The sequence below is a fragment of the Rhinolophus hipposideros genome, assembly GCF_964194185.1.
Source record: "Rhinolophus hipposideros genome assembly, chromosome: 8".
In the NCBI taxonomy this organism is placed as follows: Eukaryota; Metazoa; Chordata; class Mammalia; order Chiroptera; family Rhinolophidae; genus Rhinolophus; species Rhinolophus hipposideros.
In genome coordinates this window covers 77,290,647-77,309,914 of record NC_138054.1, presented here as the reverse complement: position 1 = coordinate 77,309,914, position 19,268 = coordinate 77,290,647, and the positions used below count along the sequence as shown (strand labels likewise).

The following is a 19,268-nucleotide window of genomic DNA, read 5'->3' as shown; positions in this document are numbered from 1 at the left end:
TTTTGCACTCCGTGGGGCCTGGGGCTCCTCTGGGAGGCCATCAAGGCTTGCCCAAGCTGCGCCAGGCTCAGCATCAGCGCTGTGGTTTGACCGGGACGCCAGTCACCTCTCTGTTTTAACCCCTCCATTGTCCCAGGGAGATTGAGAAGGGAGTCCTGGTGAGCCTTGTGGCCCAGGAAACCAGGCAGAACCGATTCGACTGAGGGACCGCGTGCGGTACGAGGAGCACTGTGCAAGGAGTCAAACCTTCAGCCACTCACTGTCACATAGTGTGGCCTCAGGCAAAACCCTCCCCCAGGTGGAGACTGTAGCGAATGATTTCTAAGCACCAGCTACAAGAGCTTATGACTCAGGGCGCAGACCAAAGAAGATGCAGTCCTCTTTCCACCCAAAATTTTTGGTGAAGTGGATGGGAACCGAATGCCCTAGCATGGCAGAGCGGATCTAAGGACCTGAAGGGTTTGAGCACTTTGGTGAACCCGCCGGGCGGGGGAGGCGGGTTCAGGGTATACCAGCCTTTGATTGGCTGTGCTGTCCATCGCTCAGCCCCGTGTTCTATAAGACTCACCGGCAGCTGGCGCTGCGCTGGTGCGGGGGCCGCGGCTGCATCTTTCTGGTGGTTGTTGTCCATCCTCCCCCGAGCGGGGGCCTCAGGCCAGACCAGCGGGCCCACCGCTGCAGACCGCTGCGGGGGCGGGGGATGCCGGGCTGCCGCATCAGCGCCTGCGGCCCAGGGGCCCAGGAAGGGGCGGCGGAACCAGGGTCCCCGCCGCCGCCTCCCCGGGGGCCCCTGCTGTCCTCTCAGCCCCCGCCCCCAACTCCGACCTTGACCGGGACCCAGACCCCGGCTCAGGCCTCGCAGCTGACGGAGGCGGCCCCGGCATCCACGGGCTCGGCGGAGGGGCAGGAGCTGCAGCGCTGGCGCCAGGGTGCTAACGAGAGTCCGGTGGGCACCGGGCCGGCAGGGGGCGCGGGCGGTGGCCCGGGCGCGGGGGCTGCGGGGGCTGCGGGGACAGGGGGCCGCGCGTTGGAGCTGGCCGAAGCACGGCGGCGACTGCTCGAGGTGGAGGGCCGCCGGCGCCTGGTGTCGGAGTTGGAGAGCCGCGTGCTGCAGCTGCACCGCGTCTTTCTGGCGGCGGAGCTGCGCCTGGCGCACCGCGCTGAGAGCGTGGGCCGCCTGGGCGGTGGCGTGGCGCAGTCCGAGCTCTACCTGGCGACTCACGGGTCGCGCATCAAGAAGGGCTCGCGCCGCGGCCGTCGCGGCCGCCCGCCGGCGCTGCTGGCCTCGGCGCTGGGTCTGGGTGGCTGCGTGCCCTGGAGCACCGGACGCCTGCGGCGGGGCCATGGTCCCGAGCCCGACTCGCCCTTCCGCCGAAGCCCGCCCCGCGGCCCCGCGTCCCCCCAGCGCTGACCTCAGCGCCAGGACCCCCGGCCACCCCCCAACAGGCCATCGCCGAGGTGCCGACCGAAGGATTGCGGACGCCAGCTGGATGGACGGCGTCACCGACGTGGATGGATGGACTGACCGACCACAGGAAGAGACAGTCGGGGGCCGGGGGACCAGTAAAGCAGGCTGAGGTGCGGTCTTAGCGGCTGGTGCGTCCGAGGGGCAGGGCGGGGTGTTGCAGGTTCCCGAATCTCCCTTTCTTGGAGTGCACTTTCTGTTGCCGCCTCTCCCAGACCTTCTTGGGAGTGAGGTAATAGCACCAAGTTCCCCCGGGTTGGACAAATTGAGGGTGCTCAGACCCCAGGAGGGGTTTACCAGCACTTACCAACTGGAGCCTGCTGCACTGACGCAGCACACCCCACCCTCACCTCCACCTGCATCGCCTTTCTTGAGTCCCTTGGGGCTGTAAGAAGAGTTTTGCCCTTGAGGCTGCTGTGTTCTGGCACCACCAAGTTGCATGGAGGACAGAATAATGAGGTCCCAGGATGGGGTGGGAGCTGGCACAGCAGTGTACCCCTGAGTTCTCTCCTAAACCCGTTTCCCACTTGGGGAGATGGATCCCAGAGAGGTTGAAGATACGTTCCCATCATTCTTAGGCCCTTCCATTTCTAAGCGACAAGATTTTTTCTTGTGCCCTCATGCAGCTTTGCTCAGAGTACAGCCAGACTTAGGTATCCAGTGTTTGGTAACTGCCTAAAGCCTCACCTGCTAAGCCTCACCTAAGCCCCCCAGCTCCTCAACCTGTCCCTAAGATGGCTCTGCCGGAGATGGAGCCAGGTGATAGCCTTTAACCGGCCCCAAGGGGGTAGGTATGTCATCAGCTTCTAGACTGGGGGGACTTAAAGGGCCAGCCATAAAATGAAATCTGCTTCTCTTTCTGTCCCCATGCCTTTCAGGCTCCTTTCCCCTGTCCCCACCCAGCTGTGAATGGCCTGGCTGCTGCTTTGCTGCTCAACAGCTGAGTTGACTGCAGTGTCATTTGTCAGTCTGTGAAGTGACAAGTATCTTTACCTCCCGGAAGGGCTATTGTGTTTAACAAAGGGCAGAGGTCTTCTTCCCCCATAAGTCATGGAAGAATGTTTTATTCTCTCAATCAAACAGGCAGTGCTTTTGTTGGTGGAACCAGGAGCTAATTTAAAGTCCTCATTTTGCAAAGTGGCAAGGTCGCATGCCAGCAAGGGGACAGAACTAGGTCCCAGGCCTCTGTGTCCTTCTCCTAGTGTCTCTTCCCTGTCCAGGGGCAGGGGCTAGAGAGCTGGTGTCTGGCCTGTCTGCTATGTGACCTCGAACAACTCTGCCCCTGTTTTGGCTAGTTTCCTCAGTCTCTCTGAATGTAGCTATGCCCCCCATGTCATGGCTTGAGAATGGGGAGAAGGGAGTGGGATGAGAACACCAGAGTCAGAGTCCTGGGAATCTGGCTTAATCCTAGAGTCCTGAGGTTCAGGTACTGCTCTGAAAGGGAAAGCCCCAGGGACCCTCTGACCTATCAGCCCTTCCTCTCCACGGGTACCGGACTTTTTGGCTGGTTTCTCAACTAACACCCAGGCCTTCCTGAACTTATTCTTAGCTGGGGAAGGGAAGTCCAGGAGGAAATCTCAGAGACTGAAGGAGCTTGGGCACCAGGAGAGCAGTGGGGGCCCTGGCATTCTCTGGCCTCCCTAGAGAGAGAGAACCTTCCAAAGCTTCTTGGGTCATTTATGGTCTAGAGGTTGAGAAAGGACAAGGACGTTCTGGAGGTGACACAGTGAGGAGCTTTGGCCGCAGTGCTGGGCCGTAGCCAGAACTGTTTGTTTTCTGGGTTGCACAGAAGAGGGCACTTGGTCCAGAGAAGCTTTTAGCTAATGGTGTAAAGTGCTTGGTGCCGTCACAATTTTGCCTTTCTCTGGGGTTTATTGGTAATCAGCTTTGTCCTGATTTGGAGGGGGGGCAGAAGGGGAATTAGAGATGGCTCTTGCTGGAGAAAGTGATGTATATGTGTGTGTGTAGGAAATGGAGATTGATCCTAGTGTCCCAGGCAGCTCTCTCCCTTCCCTCTGCTTCCAGATGCTCCACTGCTTCTCACAGAGGGCCTTGGCTACAGTACACAGCGCTCAGTGACTTGAACCCCAGCTCTTGATTCAGTGCTTTGCCCACTATCTCTCAGCCAGCTAATAAAAGTTACCTTCCCACCTCTGCCGGGCCCACCCAGGGCTCCCTCTAGGAAGCTGTTTTCTCCTTAGTCAACAAACATTGGTGTCTACTCAGTCCAGGGGCTCAACAAGCAGTACTGAATCAGAGGGTGTCTGCTTTCAAGGGCTTGTGTCTCCCAGCCCTCCTCTAGGCAGCCTTCCCTGACAGTCACCATCCCAGGGGACACTCTGGGGGCTGGGCAGTGTGTGTTGTTGGAGGGCTATTTTTAGGTCTTCAGGAGTAACTATAGCCCCTGGCCAGGAAACTGACTCCCCCACCCCCATGACTTCCTGAACACATTCATGTTGGCCACCAGCCCTGGGGACTGGACTGACTACAGGGGATCTTGAGGGACCTGAGCATTGAGGACATTGATTGCCACCAGTGAATCTGGGATCTCATCAAAGGGAAATGAGCCTTTCTTCAGGTTAGTGCTTGCGGTTGGAAAACAAGTTCAGGGTTCTGGTCTGGGACCTGCCCCTTCCCTGGATAAGCTCCTTCCCTGTCTTGGCTAGCTCCTGCCAAGTGAGGGTGTCTTTGGAGTCTCTGGATGGCGCCACCAGAGGGCAGTGTGGGGCTGCTTCCCAGGGCACAGGGATGGCCAGGAGCAGGCTGGGACCACAGTGTCCTCACCCCCAGCCTGCCTCTTCCCAGGAAATGCTGGGCCTTCTTAGGCCTTGAGCTTTAAAAGCTTGGCAGAAGAGCGGTATGTGGAGGTCATTTGGAGAAGGGGCTGAAAGGAACTCTGGTGTCCGGGCCCGGGGGACAGTCCGTCAGGAAAGGCTGCCCTAGACAGAGAGGTTGCTCCTCTTGGTGGTCACCATCTGAGTAAAAGCCTGGAGTCAGTGCACTTCTCACCACTTTATTACACTGATAATTGGTCAGGACACCCCCATCCCATTGCCACCTGGGGACCAAGGAGGCTTCCTAGAGATTTGGCTGAAATAACAGGTCTCTGCTCAGGTGCTCTAAGCCTGCAGTGGGCAGTCTGCAGGAGGCTCCCTTTCCCTGACAGCCAGCTGTAGAGAAAACCCCGGGCCCAGGCCTCTCAGAGCTGAAGGAGAGGTTCTTTACAGGAGGGATTGGGGGGGAGGGTGTATTTGAGGAAGCTGAGAGATCCCCAGCCTATTTCTTCCTCCATGAAGTCCCGACTGCACCCTGGCCCGGAGTCATAGGGGAAGGGAAAATCCTTGGTTCTGGAATAATACATTAACTGCCTCCTCTATGCTAGGCATTGTGCTACGCACTTTTACACCCATTATCTGTTTCAGTCATCCAAGCTATTCTGCAAAGTAGGGGTTATTATCCCCATTGGATAAGGAAACAGGGTCAGGGAGGACAGGTGACTTGCCCAAGGATATAGAACCTGTAAGTGGGGTTCCCTTAAACATTTGGCTATGTGGCTTTTCATTTATCAGGTGAATGAGGGCTCCATTGGGGGGATTTCTGGGCTCTCACTTTTATGTCTGGGTTCAGTGACCTCTGACCTTTGGTTCTGGGGAGGAATGTGATGAGATGCTGGAGGGGTGGCAGAAAGTGCCCCTCCCCAAGGTCTGCACCTCCCCGCACCCAGAGGTTGGCTCTCCAGCCTGGTTGTCTGGGCTCTGGAGGGGTGAGTCAGGCTGAGTCAGCACACCTGGCTTCAGGCAAGGGCTGGCTGACTATGCTCAGGGCTTGGGCTTGCCTTGGAGGGCTGCCTCCTCTCTGCACAACTGAGCTAGAATGTTTCCTGCCAAGGAGAGCAGCGCCTGGGATGGCAGAGGAGGGTGACAGGCTCCATGTTTGGGCAGAAAGTACCCCTGGGCTTGGAACAAGACAGACCAGGGGTTCAGTCCTGGCCTGGAACCTCTCAGGTGGGAGCCTTTGGGCAAATGACTTCCCTTCTCTGAGCCAGTTTCTTTTCTGTGTGTTTTGGGGATCTAGGGAGGAACTAGCTTCTGAGTAGTAAATGAGAGGTCACACTTAGCACATAGTGGAGATGTGTAAAGGTGTTATGGAGCCCATCTGCCTAACCTCCCAGGACAGAGCCCCCAGGCAGTGTGGGCCTTTGCTTCTCCAGAGCATCGCCAAATCAGGAATCCCTGGAACAGTCCCCTGCCCTCCCACCGCAGGCCCTGGGGAACTCCATAAGGGGAGAAGTGGAGGAGGGGTCAGGCTTCTCTTCCCAGGAACATTCCATTCCAGCTGCTTAGACCAGTAGGGATCCCAGCCAAGGACAAAGGCCCAGGGGAACCTCTGCTTACCCCAGGAGCACCCACTCCTTCCAGGGTGGGAGCCAGTGGAGCCCAGCTCCATAACATTGCTCCTGTACCTTCTCTTCACAGTGGCCCCTCTTAAGGAGGTAGATGTTAAAGGGTTTGGGTGGGGCTGGGTGGCTGTGGGAAAGAGGTAATTAAAGCTCTTGAAATTATTTTCTCCAGCTCCTCCCAGCTCTTTAGAGCCTCCGCTGTATGGATCTGAACTCCTTCCCTGGGCACCTCCTTCAGGAAGACTTCGGTGGACCCTACACATCCTTGAGCCCTCCTCACTTTGCAGGAGCGTGTCGTTTTACAGGAGCAGGGGGCTGGACTCAGGAAGTTGCCTGTGTGAATTTCTTTACGTATGCTGCATTTGACTTTGGCTTACCCTGTGCAGTTGGAAGTGTTACAACAGGTTCTCGATACGCAATCAGGTTGGTTAAGAGTGCAGCAAACTTTTCCAATGTGAAAGTGAAAAGGATTTCTTCTTACAAATATAGTTATCATTCTTAAGTCACAGTGCAGCTTGGTAGCTGCCATTGCTTCTCAGTCTCACAGCACCGAGACCTGTTTGACAGAAAATGGTCTGAGAAAATCCCGGTCTCCCTCATCCACTGTCCTTGCCCTCTCTGTGTGGGACGTGCCTGTGGCTCCTCAGAAGGATGGTCAGCTCTGGCTCCTGGGGCCGGGGGAGGGAGACACACCTCTTTCTCAAAAGAGGTGGTAGCCACATAAAAACTCTAAGCAAAGTTTTAAATGAGGAAAGAAAACCACATTTATTCAAATATCTTGATTATAGAAGGAAGGGGGGCTACATTTATACACAACCTAGAACTTGTAGAATTTGGCAAAATGAATGTATATTGAGTCAGTCCCTTGATTCATACATTCAGGAAGAATACATTTCAATAATGCGAGACAAATGCATGTGGTTTTGAAGTTTACTTTGCAAGTATCCTTGCCTCCTTTCTTTTGTATGTGTCTGTCACGGCTCTTTAAGCTGGCAGTTCCTTGAGCACCTTCCGGTTAGTTTTGTTTGGCAATCTTGGGCCTGTTGACTGATTTGCAAACTGATTTCTCCCTTGACCTGGCTCAAAGCTGACCCACTCCAGGAAGTCTTCCCCGATTAAGGATGTGATGAAGCAAGGGGGTGGGAAGGCACATGTGAGACTGACCCACAGGGATGCCTGCATGTTTGTGATAACATGGCAGCATTATGATCTGTGGAGGACTGTGTGTGACTGTGGTGGCCGTATGGACCTGTTTGTCAGTCAGGGTCCCAGCAGGAGACAGGGCACTCAAACAGGGAAGAGATTGAAAAGGGACTATTGCCAAAGATGTGGGCTTAAGAAACTAACAAGGAACGGTGCTGCTCTCTGGGGACAGCAACATTGAGAAGGCTTTACAACTCCTGGGCCTGAAGTGGGGAGGAGAGGGGAGGGCAAAGGGATCTGGGGAGTACAGCTGTGTGGAGAGGGCCCCTGACAGGAGAAGTGACCTTTGATTGAGAGATGTAGCGAACCATGGCATCCTGGTGGGGAGGGAGCAGGGGAATAAACATCCCATTCTCCAATTTCCTGCTGGAGCCTTTCATTGGCTGGACCCAACAGGAAGGCAGGGAACAAGGGAGCCAGTGATGCAAAGTCCCTAGAGGTCATCCTGCCCAGGGCAGAGCAGGGAGAAGGACAGAGAGTGGGACTGGAGGGGCCAACACATCATGTAACTGCCTGGGGGCGGGGTGTATCTCCTGTTCCCCAATGTTTGCAGCAAAGCTTCTCCTCTGGAATCCCCCCTACCCACTGTGGTCCTAAGGGGTTTGGAGAGCACTGTGGGGTTGGGGTAGGGGATGGGGGTTCCTGCCTCGGCCTTCCCCTCTCTAGCTCTCATTTCCAGTTCTGGATTCCTGCCTGTCCTGGCAGCTTACATGGCTGCAGGAATTGTCCACGAGCGCACAATGCCAGCCACTGAGTCAGTGTTTTTCTCACACCCGGAAACACTGCACCACCCCCAAACATAGCCAGAGGCATACCTGTTGTCACCCCCGACCTCTGACATAGTCATCACAAGCCAGGGCTGTTGTCACATATACATCAAGAAAAGCCTACATCTTGGCACCCTGCTAGAGTCATACATAAAATGGCAGTCACAGTCATGCAGACTCACTGTCAAATGCCAAACATGCCTCGTTGCATATATGTGCAGGAGACGCTGTCAAGTTCATCCATGGGAAATCAGAGTGTAGGGGCAGGGCTGGTGCAGGGGTTAATGGCAATGGCTCTGGAGTCAAACCTCTGACCTCTCTGGTATCAGTTTCCCGGTGTGTAAAATGGAGATAATCCTTGCTCTTGTCTCTTGGAGTTGTTGCCAGGATGAAATGAGGGTAATGGTTGGGAAGACTTGAGCGTAGTCCTGCCCTGGAGTAAAGCACTCCAGGAACAGTAGCTGTGACCGGAAGCTCCTTTCTGTGTCCTGCTGCTCACACCCATGCAGGCTGCACATTGGCCCCGGTGAGTACATACACCTGCCCAAGGTCAGACAGCCATGCCTGCCAGCAGGCGTACACTCTCAGACCAGTTCTCTCTGCCCCCAGACATCCACGTGGCTTGCTTTCCACTATCTTTAAATCTGTTCAACCAAGTGGCACTCTTACAATGAGGTTCACCCTGAAGTCTTAAAAATTGTATGCGCCAGCTATTCTAATCCCTTACGCTGCTACGTATATTTGTGAGCACGGCAGACCTTCTAAGACTATATGGTTTATTTTCCGTCTACCCCATTAGAAGGTCATCTTCATGAGGGCAGGAATCTTGGACTTTGGTTTACTGACATATTCCCAACCCCTCCAGGGGTAGCTAGCTCACAGTGGGCTGAATGTAGGTATACGCACGAACCACGGGTTCCTGGCTTGCTCATCCTCGGAAACAAGCACACCCAGGTGAAGCCCGCTTCCTACCCCAACAAGCTAAGCCTGTATGCTTATCCTGTGAGCATCCCCAACACGCCCAAATCAGGAGCTGGGACCACCTTAGTCCCTCCCAGGGCCTAGTTGGGTGGGTCTGGTTGGAGTGAAGGGAGTCAGGGAGGCTATTTTCAGTCACCAAGCAAAGAAAGCCTTTCCACAGGCTCTTCACACCATTTTGAGCCCAGCAGGGACCCACTGAGCAGGTGAAGTGGCTGGGTTCACCCAGGTGACCTGGGGCCTCCTCTATGGACTTGTGTTTTCCACCCCGGCAGAAACCATCAAAGCCACCACTTCAGAGGCCACTAATGAGGCTGAACGTGTTAAGAGCTTTGCAATCCCTGGATCAAAGAGGCTGGGTAAACAGAGTGGGCTGCACTGAGGCCCATGACTGACTAATGCCTGCGGAATAACTCCCAGAGAGCTTGACATTCACTCCCAGCCTGGCATGGCCCCAAGTGGGTTTGGGAAGGAGAGACCTGCCCCTCTAGGGGATCTGCTTGGGGTAAGCCGAAGTGTACCTGCCAGCACTTGGGGGTGATAGAGGGAGCCAGAGGGTGGAGGGAACCTCTCCCAGGTAGGGAGGCCAAACCTAGGCTCTGGCTTTGGGGGACTCTAGAAGTCTCCCAGTTTCCCTTGCCACTATTGGAGGGGTCTCTAGTTTGGATTCACCCAGCTTATTCTCCACCTGCTTCCTGGGAAGGAGTGGGGGTAGGGGTAGTGCGGGCAGAGATAGGGTCAGGCAGCCCTGAGTACCAGAGTGTCAGACCAGGTCCGGGGTCATTAGGACTCTAGGTAAGAAACACTGAAATATTTACTCTTTAATAAGAGACTTGCTGAGGCAACGTGTGGGTGCAAGTCCCAAGTGTGGACAGGAGCTGCTAGCACAGTTGTCAAGCTGGGGCTGGTGTTGGGGGAAGGAGGGGCGTTCCCCCCAGCCACAGCCTAGGACACATACCGCGAAACGTAACCCTCCCACAATATAAGCCAGACTCAGGCTGGGGATGGCAGCCACAGCCCTCACAGCCATGGAAGGTCCTTCTCCCAGGAGAAAGCATGGTGCTAGGCTCAGTGTAGACAATCTTTATTGGCAGGTGTTAAGAGTGCAAAATAGTAACAAGAGGCTGGGCATGGCTCTCCTCCCCCAATTGAGGACCTTGTAACCAGTCATGTAGGGTAGGAGCACTTGCCTGTGGCCCCTTTGGGCCCACACTCTCTGAAGAATAAGCTCCCAAGTAGGAGGGCTCCTCATGACATGGGCGAAGGGAGCAATCCCCCAAAAGGGTTATGGGCTGTGTCCCACCCCAGGCCACTTGGCTCCTGCTCACCAAACGCAACAGCTCAGGCCAAGGGTGTTAAGGTACTGGGCCAGGCACGTCCCTCTCCAAACCCAGGTGTCGGCCTCATGTTTCAGTTTCCCTCCTCCCAGTAATTAGCCAGGGTGGACCACCAGGCCCTGTTAGTGGCCCAGCCTGATTCAAAGTGACTAGTTCCCATAACATACCATGTTTTAGCCGCTGTGTAGGCTGCAGGCCCTTGGATCACTGAAGGCTGGTCCCAGCCAAAAAGACCCTTTCTAGGCCACAGAAATCAACCCAAGATGATGGACGTTGAGGCTACCACCCCAAACATGCTTCATCTCCTAAAGGCAATCGATCCCCAAACAAACTGCTCCTGTACCCCACAATCATGCTGGTCTAAAAGTGTGGTACAATAAGCGAAGGGTCCATCTGCCAAGGACCCGTTTGGACTTAAGCTCTCAGGGGCCTCCCTCGGGGGAGTCTGGTCTGTTCAGTCCAAGGCCCAAACCTGCAGCAGTGCTGGGCCACCCGGCACAGGCCGGTCATGTCCTCCACACACTCCTGGTGGCCCCGCTCCATCTGAGAAGGCTCAGTCCCTCTGGCCAGGGTCTGAGTCAATTACAAGGCAGCCAGGTGGGATAGCAGGAGTGGGCCCGGGCCAGCAGAGGCTGCACAGGGGTCACGTAGTAATTGACAGTGGTAGGCACAACCCCATCCGGGCCTGGAGGGCGCCAGGCCAGGGCGGCTGCGGCAGCCGGACCCTGCTCAGCCAGCGCCTGGAGCGCCATCGTGGCGATGAGGTCCAGTGTCTGGCGGCGCTCGTGGCTCATGAGACACACGGTGCTCTCATTGACCACCCGGTGCAGCGTCACCAGGCAGGCGTAGCGGCGGGCGGAGTCAGCCCCGCGGAAGTGAGCGTCCAGGTAGCGCTCCAGGGTGCGCTGCTGCTCCACCAGGTCTGGGAAGTCGATGAAGAAGCGGGAGCACATGTAGCGTTGCAGGGCGCGCACGTCGGTGCTGGGCTGTGGCCGGAAGCCGCGCACCAGAAGGTGGCAGTACTTGAGGAGGCCGCCACCTCGGATCTCCTCGGGGCTGCGAGTGGCGATGACTCGGTGCCGCAGGTGCTCCAGGGCTTCGGCAAAGTCCCCGTATAGGCTCTCGCCTGTGACTGTTGGGTGGAAGGCCTCAGACATGGGCGTGGACGAGCACTGACCAAAGAGCAGCAGGGAGTCCAGGATGATCTGGAAGGAGTCCACGCTGAACTCGAACTGGCGCCTGACCGAGTCTACGAACTTGAGCTCCACGTTCTTGCCACTCTTGTTGGACAACGAGATGAGGCTCCAGCGGTCCGTGTCTGTGCACACTTTCACGAGCTTCTGCACGTATGCCTCCTTGAGTGTCAGGGGTGTGATCTTGGCCCGGCTCACACCGGCCGGCAGGAAGTCCAGCAGGCAGGCCAGCACCACCTCCTTGGTCAGATGGAAGGAGCCCTCGCTGCGCAGGTCCACACGGAACACTAGGTCCAGGTCCTTATAACCCAGGCCATTCTCGGGGTGCAGCACGTGGCTGGCAGCTGAGCCGTGCAGCCGCACTCCGTGCACGTGCAGTCCCTGTGCCTCCAGACTGCTGCGGACAACCTGCAGAGGGGACGGCAGGAGGGAGAGGTATCAGGAGCCTGGGTCCCCGGGTCCACTATAGGTTTCTATGTAATAGTAACAATAACATCAACCGCTGTTGACCCCTTAGCAGCTATTGTGCCTTTGGCAAGACATTTAACGCTTTAAGCCTCGATTTCCTAATCTGGAGAATGGCCCAATTTGGAGGAAAGAATAGCAATAATGACAGCACACACAAGCATGGAATTTACTAAAAGCCAGGTTGTGATCTAAGCACTTTATACATTAAGATATAAACTCATGTAATTCTTACAATAGCTCTGTGAGGTAGTAATTATTCCCACTTTACAGATGGGAAAATGGAAACACAGTGGGGCCAGGTAACTTGCCCAAGGTCACAGCTGGTGAATGCACAGCAGGGAATTAAACTCAGAGCCCAGGTCTTAACCATATGCTATTCTACCTCTCTAAAACTGCAAGTAAAACAGTTTTGTGCCAGACACGATGCTAACTGCTCAAATGTATCGAGAATATAGTTGTCATTGCACACATATTACTACTATGTGTCCCCCAAAGTAAGACCTAGCTGGACAATCAGCTCTAATGCGTCTTTTGGAGCAAAAATTAATATAAGCCCTGGTATTATATTATACCCAGTCTTACAGTAAAATAAGACCGGGTCTTACATTAATTTTTGCTCCAAAAGACACATTAGAGCTGTCCGGCTAGGTCTTCTTTTCGGGGAAACATGGTACATTATTCCTCACATTAATCCTGTTTGAGTATTATCCCAATTTATAGATGGGGACCTGAGGCACAGAGAGGTTAAGAAACACGTCCAAGGTCAGAGTGGACAGGCTGACACCAGAATCCAGGTCAGTTGGATTCTCAAGCCCATGCATACTCTTTTGACTATGAGACATTCATCTTAATTCATCTTAACAAGGACCCAGTAGGGCAAATATTATACTTATTTTATAGATAAGGAAACTGAGGCTTACGGTAGCGAAATATCTAAGACTCAGAGGGGAAGTCATTCAGAAATTGCAGGGCTGGAAGTGAAAACCCAGACCCTTTCTGCTCTTAAGAGAGGGGATGGGTCAAGATCTCAGGAAGCCTCCCAAGCCAAATGGAAAAAAATACAGCAGACCCCATCTGCTGGTACAGGAACATGACAAGTAAACCTACAAGTCCTCTTGAACCTGCTACTCTAGCAATTATACAAGCCAGGTGAAGACATCTGTTCCCTTAGGATTCTAGAACCTGTCTTCCTGGGCCTAGGACCAGTTGGAGAGGAGCTAGGCTAGACACTCAATTTGCTCAGCAACCCAGAGCACTTCACACACGATCCTGAAAGAGACCAGGCAGCATTCCTACCCTGAGTGATACTGCAACCTGGCTGCCAAGTCAGCACCGGCCAGGCTGCCCTCCTCGCCTCCCAGGGAATTACTGTAAAGAATTTACCTGAGTGCTGAGGAAGCAAGCTGCAGTGGGGCAATCTGAGGCGGGCGGCTCCCTCCAGGAAGGCTTCCTGGAGGAGGACTAGGGGAAGGTATTGTCATGGCTATGGGGGATGGGGGAGAGGTTAAACAACTGGCCATCAGGAACTTGGGGTGGGGAGCAGCTGGGGGAGGGGAAGAGGAATACTGGTTAGGCATCTATTGGGTGCCGGGCACTGGACCTTCTCACCAGATCTATAGAGGATAGGTCTTATGATCTCTAAGGAATAGATGGGGACACTGAGGCTTACAAGAGTGAAGTCACCTCCCAGGATCATCCAGAGGTACCTTCAAATCCAGGTATGGCTGACTCTACAGTCTATTCTCTTTCTACCATATTACTATCGCATAGTTCAGAAGGAGCAGAGACCAGAATCCTCTTTCCCTTTCAAAATTTCAAAATGAGGCTAACCCTCCAGTCACTGAAGCCCAGACAGAGCCAAAGTAGTCGGGGAGCAGGAAGGTGGGGGTTGCAGGATGCCCTTGTCAGACAGACAGGGGAGGCTGGAGGTAAGGGGCCAGCTGCTGCCGTCCAGCCTATGGGACCTCTCACCCACACCCTGGCAGCTGTGTCCATGTAGGCCAAGGAGAGAAATGGGCCAAAGATCTTGTCCCAAGTCCCCTGCCAGACCTGCAGAACAGACCAGCCCCCTCCCCAAATCCTATTAGAGCTGACTAAGCCTTACTCAGTGCCAGCTCCTACTCCCAGGCTGATGCCCACCCCAGGGCATGGCATCTAGCCTGGTGAGTAGGTAGCAGAACTCTTGTTAAATCACCTGCGTCAGGCCATGGGGTTGGCTGTGTCAGCCAGACTGTGCCTGCTGTCTCTTTCCCAGGGGTGACTACAGCCAGCTTGGCAGTCAATCCCCAGATACCGCCACACCCAAGGACTGCAGGGCAGCTTAGAGCCTCCTGAATCAGACTTCCCAGCCACGGAGGGGGCAGTGGCTGCACCCTCCTTTCTCCTGGGCCAAGGCCCTCCACAGAACCACTCTGCTCCCAAGCCACTCCTGAGATCTGTAGGGAGACTGTAGGTGCTGCCAGCCAGCAGGCTTATAAAATTCGTATTCAGAGCTGCTTAATGCAGGCCCTCTAGCTGCAGCTGGAGAGATCAGATTGTCTAATTCAATCCTCTGGGCCCAGAGAGGGCAAAGGTCTTATCCAAGGTCACACAGCCAAGAAATGGCCGAGCTGAATTAGAACCAGGCCTCCTAGAAGATAGGGGACCTCCTACAGAAGAGTGGGTCCTCCTAGCCTAAGTACAAGCTAGAATATCTTTAGCCACTCAGATTGCTCTGTAAGTGAAACCTTGTTGGGGAGAGAAGAACAAAGATTCTAATTCTTAAACTGCAGAGCAACTCAGCACTGGTGAGAAGCTCAAAGTCAAGATGCAGCACCCCCACCACACACTTCCCAACAGCTTGTGAAGCTGCCAGCTGCAGATTCCTGCCAGGCGATGGTCTTTCTTTCCTGTGGAGGCAATTGTACAGGTCAGGTGAAGGCACCTGTTCTCCTTGGATTCTAGAACCAGAAAGAGAACAGTCCAACCCATCCTCATTGAACAGATGGGGACATTGGGCCCACAGAGGGACCAGACAACAATGCAGACTTTGAAGCCAGATGTCCAACTTTCCAGTCCAGCTCTGAAGTCTCTGCTGCCCCTCACCACCACAGCTGGCAACATCCTGGTCTGTGATGTCTCTGACCCTTGTCTAGGAGGACACTGTACTATTAGCTACTATTATCACATTGTAAAGTCAGCTCCTATTGACCTGCAGTCTCCTCCACCTGTCTGGGAGGACCTGGAAGGCAGGGAGGCTGGGTCCCACTCACATCTATGTCCTTGTGTCCTGAATAGGGCTTGGCACAGAGCAGGCAGCAGTTTGGACCAAACTGACAAGGGCAGGGACTTCTCCTGCAGGATGTGCCCTTCCTTGCAGAGGGGAGCTGCCACACTGAGCTCCCCACCATCCCTCCCATGCCTGGGACAACAGTCCTGGAGGTACAGCAGTTGGCGATCCAAAGTTGACCTGATTGTCCTGGGGAGAAAAGCCTCAACGGGATTCCTAATTACCCCACAACAACGGAATGCTTCTGTGAAGTGCCACTGGGCTTCGGATGAGTCAGCCCTGGGGAATCTGCCCCCACTCCCTCCCATTCCTTGGGTAAATCCCAAGTGAGCACTCCTCCCCCACTGTGGAAACTAAGGCAGCAGGAGGCAGGGCAATAACCTGCTTCACCTTGCTAGTACTGTGTTTCCCCGAAAATAAGACCTAGTCGGACAATCAGTTCTAATGCATCTTTTGGAGCGAAAATTAATATAAGACCTGGTCTTATTTTACTATAAGACCGGGTATAATAATATAATATAATAAATGTAATTAATATAATATCATATAATAAATATAATACTGGGTCTTATATTATTAACTTTTGCTCCAAAAGACACATTTAGAGCTCATTGTCCAGCTAGGTCTTATTTTCAGAGAAACACGGTAATAGGCTGCCTCTCAGAAAGTCCATCTGCTGGTAGGAATGCGCAGGAATGTATCTGATTTTCTGGTTTCTTCTTACCAGAAGGCACCACTAAGACCTAGAAGTTGAGTCTTGGGAGCTGGGGAAGGGGTTCATACACCTTGAAATTGTGGCAGCCACTCCTGGGAAGACCCAAGATGCTCTAGGTTTGATTTTCACCTGTTTAGGTAATCTTAGGCAGCTCATTGCCCCTCTTGGGGCCTCAGCTTCCCCAGCTATAAAATGGGTACAACAATTGCCATATCCTGGTATTTCAGAGCGTGAAAGTGCCTGGGCTATACAGATGAAAGAGTAACTTTAATGTTGCTGAGAGTCAGGTTAAGGGAAGGGGGAATCTGAGGAAGAGAGGGGTTGCCAGAATTCTCTTCTCCCACTCCTCAGGACAGAGATGGGGCTTGGGAGCTGGGCCAGCCTTCATTTCCAATCCCGGGGATGGGGAAAAACACCTAAACTGGACACCTGAGGTTGCCTTCAGCCTGCGGGGCGTCAGGTCTGGTCTGTGCTTAATCTCCTGCTACAACCTCAACTGAGAGGGAGGGAGTCCTAGTCAGGATTTTTAGGCTTTTCCGTCTACATCTAGCTAGGGGGCTCTTGAGCCAAGGGCTGTCTGGGGCACAAGATATTCTTCCCCCAGAACCTTGAGAGAGGGAAGGGGTGGGAGTGAGGTCCAGGAACGACGATTTGGGGATGAAAAAAAAACTATTTTGGACCCTAGCATGCACACTACACCCCCGTCACCCCGGCCGCCCGTCCCACAAGCTACCTAGCATCTTTTGTCCTTGTAGCCAGCACAGTTCTTCCCTGGCCGCTGGGTCCCTGCTCATTCTCCTCCCCTCTCCAAGCCAGGACCTGGGTGAACGGTCCGAGGGGAATCGCGGCTCCCCAGGGGCAGGGGACGAGAAAGCTGAGTAAGGACTATGCGGTGCAGGGAGAAGGAGACATGGTGTGCGATTTTGTCCTTCTCTGAGCCTCTTTCCCCCTCGCTGTCCAGGAAATTGAACAGACTCCAGGTGCCTTCCAGCCACGAGAGCCGCAGCACAGATCCCAGACTCCCCACCCAGCGTCCTCTCACCTGCACGATCTGCCGGGGCTGCACACTCAGCGTGGGGAAGTTGCCGCGTCCGTGAATGGGAATCGGCTCGCTCAGGAGCGCGTCCAGTCGCTTCACCTGTGGCCAGCCCAGCCTACTCAGGTGCCGTCCGAGGGAGGCGGATGAGGTCTCTGGGTCGGGGCCGCCGCCTGCCTGGGTGGCCGTGACCGCCTCCGAGACCGCAGCCGTCCCCACCTGTGCAGCTGCTTGGTCCCGGCTCTCAGCTCCGCTCCCAGACGGCATCCTTAGCCTAACCCCGGGTCCCCGACGGCAGAAACCGGGGGGTGGTTAAGGGGAGGATGGCAGGGAGAGCGGCTGGGCCGGGGCCAAGGCGCGGGGAGCAGCTGCAGGGACCGGACGGCAGGTAGGGCGAGGCAAACCCAGGATACACCTACGAAGGAGACAACCAACCGACCCTAATGCCTGTCGCCCGGGGACCAGCCCAGCCTTATAGGCCGCGGGCGACATGCCCATTGGTCCCGAAAGCTGTCACACAGAGGGAGCTTAGTCGCTAGGGAGATTCCGATTGGCTGGAAGGCACGCCCTTGCCCCGCCACCTTCTCGGGCTGAATTCCCTCCTTTGGTCCTTAAAGAACTTCTGCTCACGGTGATTGGCTGGGGCGGAGCAGGCCTGGATTTAAAGGGACTGCGCCCTCTACGGGCCGGCTGGAGGGAAGTGACCGGTGGAGTTTGTAGCGGCGTCGGACCACTAAGAAAATCCAGAGGTTTTGTTTTTTGTTTTGGCTGTTTGTTTTTGGCTCTGGAAGGAATTTAGAAATCACCTGGCCTGGTCCTGGTCATCCGCTATTTTCAGAAGCCCAGAGAAATTGCTCCACTTGTTCAACTCAACACAGCACTCTTCCTGCTTTCCCGCAATCTTCCAGAGTCCAAGAAAAGTAACAAACTCAGAGTATACCAAGGTAGAGATTCTTTAATGTACTCTTATTGGCCTTTGCCAGCCACAGTCTGGCCAGCCTTAATGTTCATGTTCAGCCTAATGTTCATGTTCTGTTCAGAGAGGGGATGTGACTCCCCAAGGTCACACAGTGAGCAAGTCGGGCCCTGGTGCTGACTCTGGGTTACAGAATCTGTGGGCGCATGTCCTTTCCACTACACTTGCGCAGACCCAGGGCCTTTGCGAGACTGGAGGATGGAGGAAGCTGGAGCAGGGGGCTGGTATTCCTGACCCAGCGTTTCAGGACCATCTGCAGCTGTGTCTGTCAGGGGCTTCCTGGAGGGCTGCTAGAAATCTTTCATGCCAGCCTCTTCTCAGCCTTCTCCACACTACATTCCAAGGGCACCAGCTTGCCTCTGACATACGTAGGACTAGAACCCAGGATCCTGACTTGCAGACTAGAGCAGCCACTTCCTCTTCCTGGAGGCCCAGCCCAAGCAAAATCCTGCCCTTGTCCCCTCCTTCCATCTTGCCTGCGATCAGGGGTTTCTTCTGGCCCCCAGGAAAGACAGCTGCTGCTTACTCCACTGCTTGGCTGTGTGACTTTGGGCAAGTCACTTGCAGGGTTAGCACAGTTGCTTGCTATTTGTTTTGCCTTCTCTTGAAAGATAAGAAATAGGTAAGAAACCTTCTGTGGCTGAGCCCAGAATCTCCAAACCCTTGACCCACCACTTCCATGCCCCAGCAGAGGAAGGAATGCTAACATTTACTGAATACTTGCTATGCACCAGATCACTTTACATACTAAACATACACCTCAAGATATGGGCTCATTATCCTCAATTTACAGATAAAGAAACCAAGGTTTAGAGAGGTCAGGTGGAATGCCTAAGGTCACACAACCACTAATTGGCAGTGTGGGACTCAAATCCAAGTCTCCCGACTCCAGTGTTCTATTTTTCAACTGCTCCTCATGGAAGAGTTGGTAGAGATCACAGTCATGCTTGGCACCGTTCTGGTACCACCCACAAGATTCATTCATTCATTCATTCATCAACCAACATATACGCGTATATACGAAGCACTTGCTACATGCCAGGTGCTGGGCTAGGCCCTGAGGTATGATAGGCAAGGTTCCTGCCCTTCTAGATTCTAGTGTAGAAAGACAGTAGTCAAGTAAACAAATATTTAAGACAATTCAGATAGTGCTAAGAAGAAAATAAAACACGGTAATAGGAGAGAGAGAAAGCAACCATGTGTGTGAGTGTGAAAAAGATATAGTGAGAATAAGAGACAACTGGAGAGATCAATCTCCATCATTAGATGGTGTAATCATGGAAAGTCTCCCTAATGAGGTGACTTTTCCATTTCATGTGCTGGATGCACTTCTGCCCTGTCTCCCCATGCTTGTTCCTATACAATCAGGGCAGAAGAGAAGGTGCTAAGCTACATGTTCCTAGAACCCCGAAGGCCCAAGCTCTAAGGTCTTTTGACAATCATTTTGTCTACTGTCTTTGCAC

At 54.2% G+C, this 19,268-nt stretch overlaps 3 protein-coding genes across 3 annotated transcripts in view; 1 reads left to right on the top strand and 2 right to left on the bottom strand.

Moving 5' to 3' along the window:
• KDF1 (keratinocyte differentiation factor 1) overlaps window positions 1–706 on the bottom strand; it is a 29,835-nt gene extending 29,129 nt beyond the window's left edge. The window contains exon 1 of the mRNA XM_081056318.1: window positions 569–706. The gene's annotated coding sequence lies outside the window, so the exon portion shown is untranslated. The remainder of the gene's footprint in view (window positions 1–568) is intronic.
• Window positions 590–6,797, top strand: TRNP1 (TMF1 regulated nuclear protein 1). The gene is made up of 2 exons (XM_081056321.1): window positions 590–1,578; window positions 6,037–6,797. Exon 1 carries the CDS (start codon window positions 701–703, stop codon window positions 1,409–1,411), a length of 711 nt encoding a protein of 236 aa, XP_080912447.1. The 5' UTR covers window positions 590–700; the 3' UTR covers window positions 1,412–1,578; window positions 6,037–6,797.
• Window positions 6,608–17,278, bottom strand: TENT5B (terminal nucleotidyltransferase 5B). Its single transcript, XM_081056316.1, has 2 exons — window positions 16,836–17,278; window positions 6,608–11,750 (listed from the first exon to the last, which is right to left on the bottom strand). The coding sequence occupies exons 1-2, from the start codon at window positions 17,094–17,096 to the stop codon at window positions 10,728–10,730; spliced, it is 1,284 nt and encodes a 427-aa protein (XP_080912442.1). The 5' UTR covers window positions 17,097–17,278; the 3' UTR covers window positions 6,608–10,727.
• Between the last annotated feature and the right edge of the window lie 1,990 nt (window positions 17,279–19,268).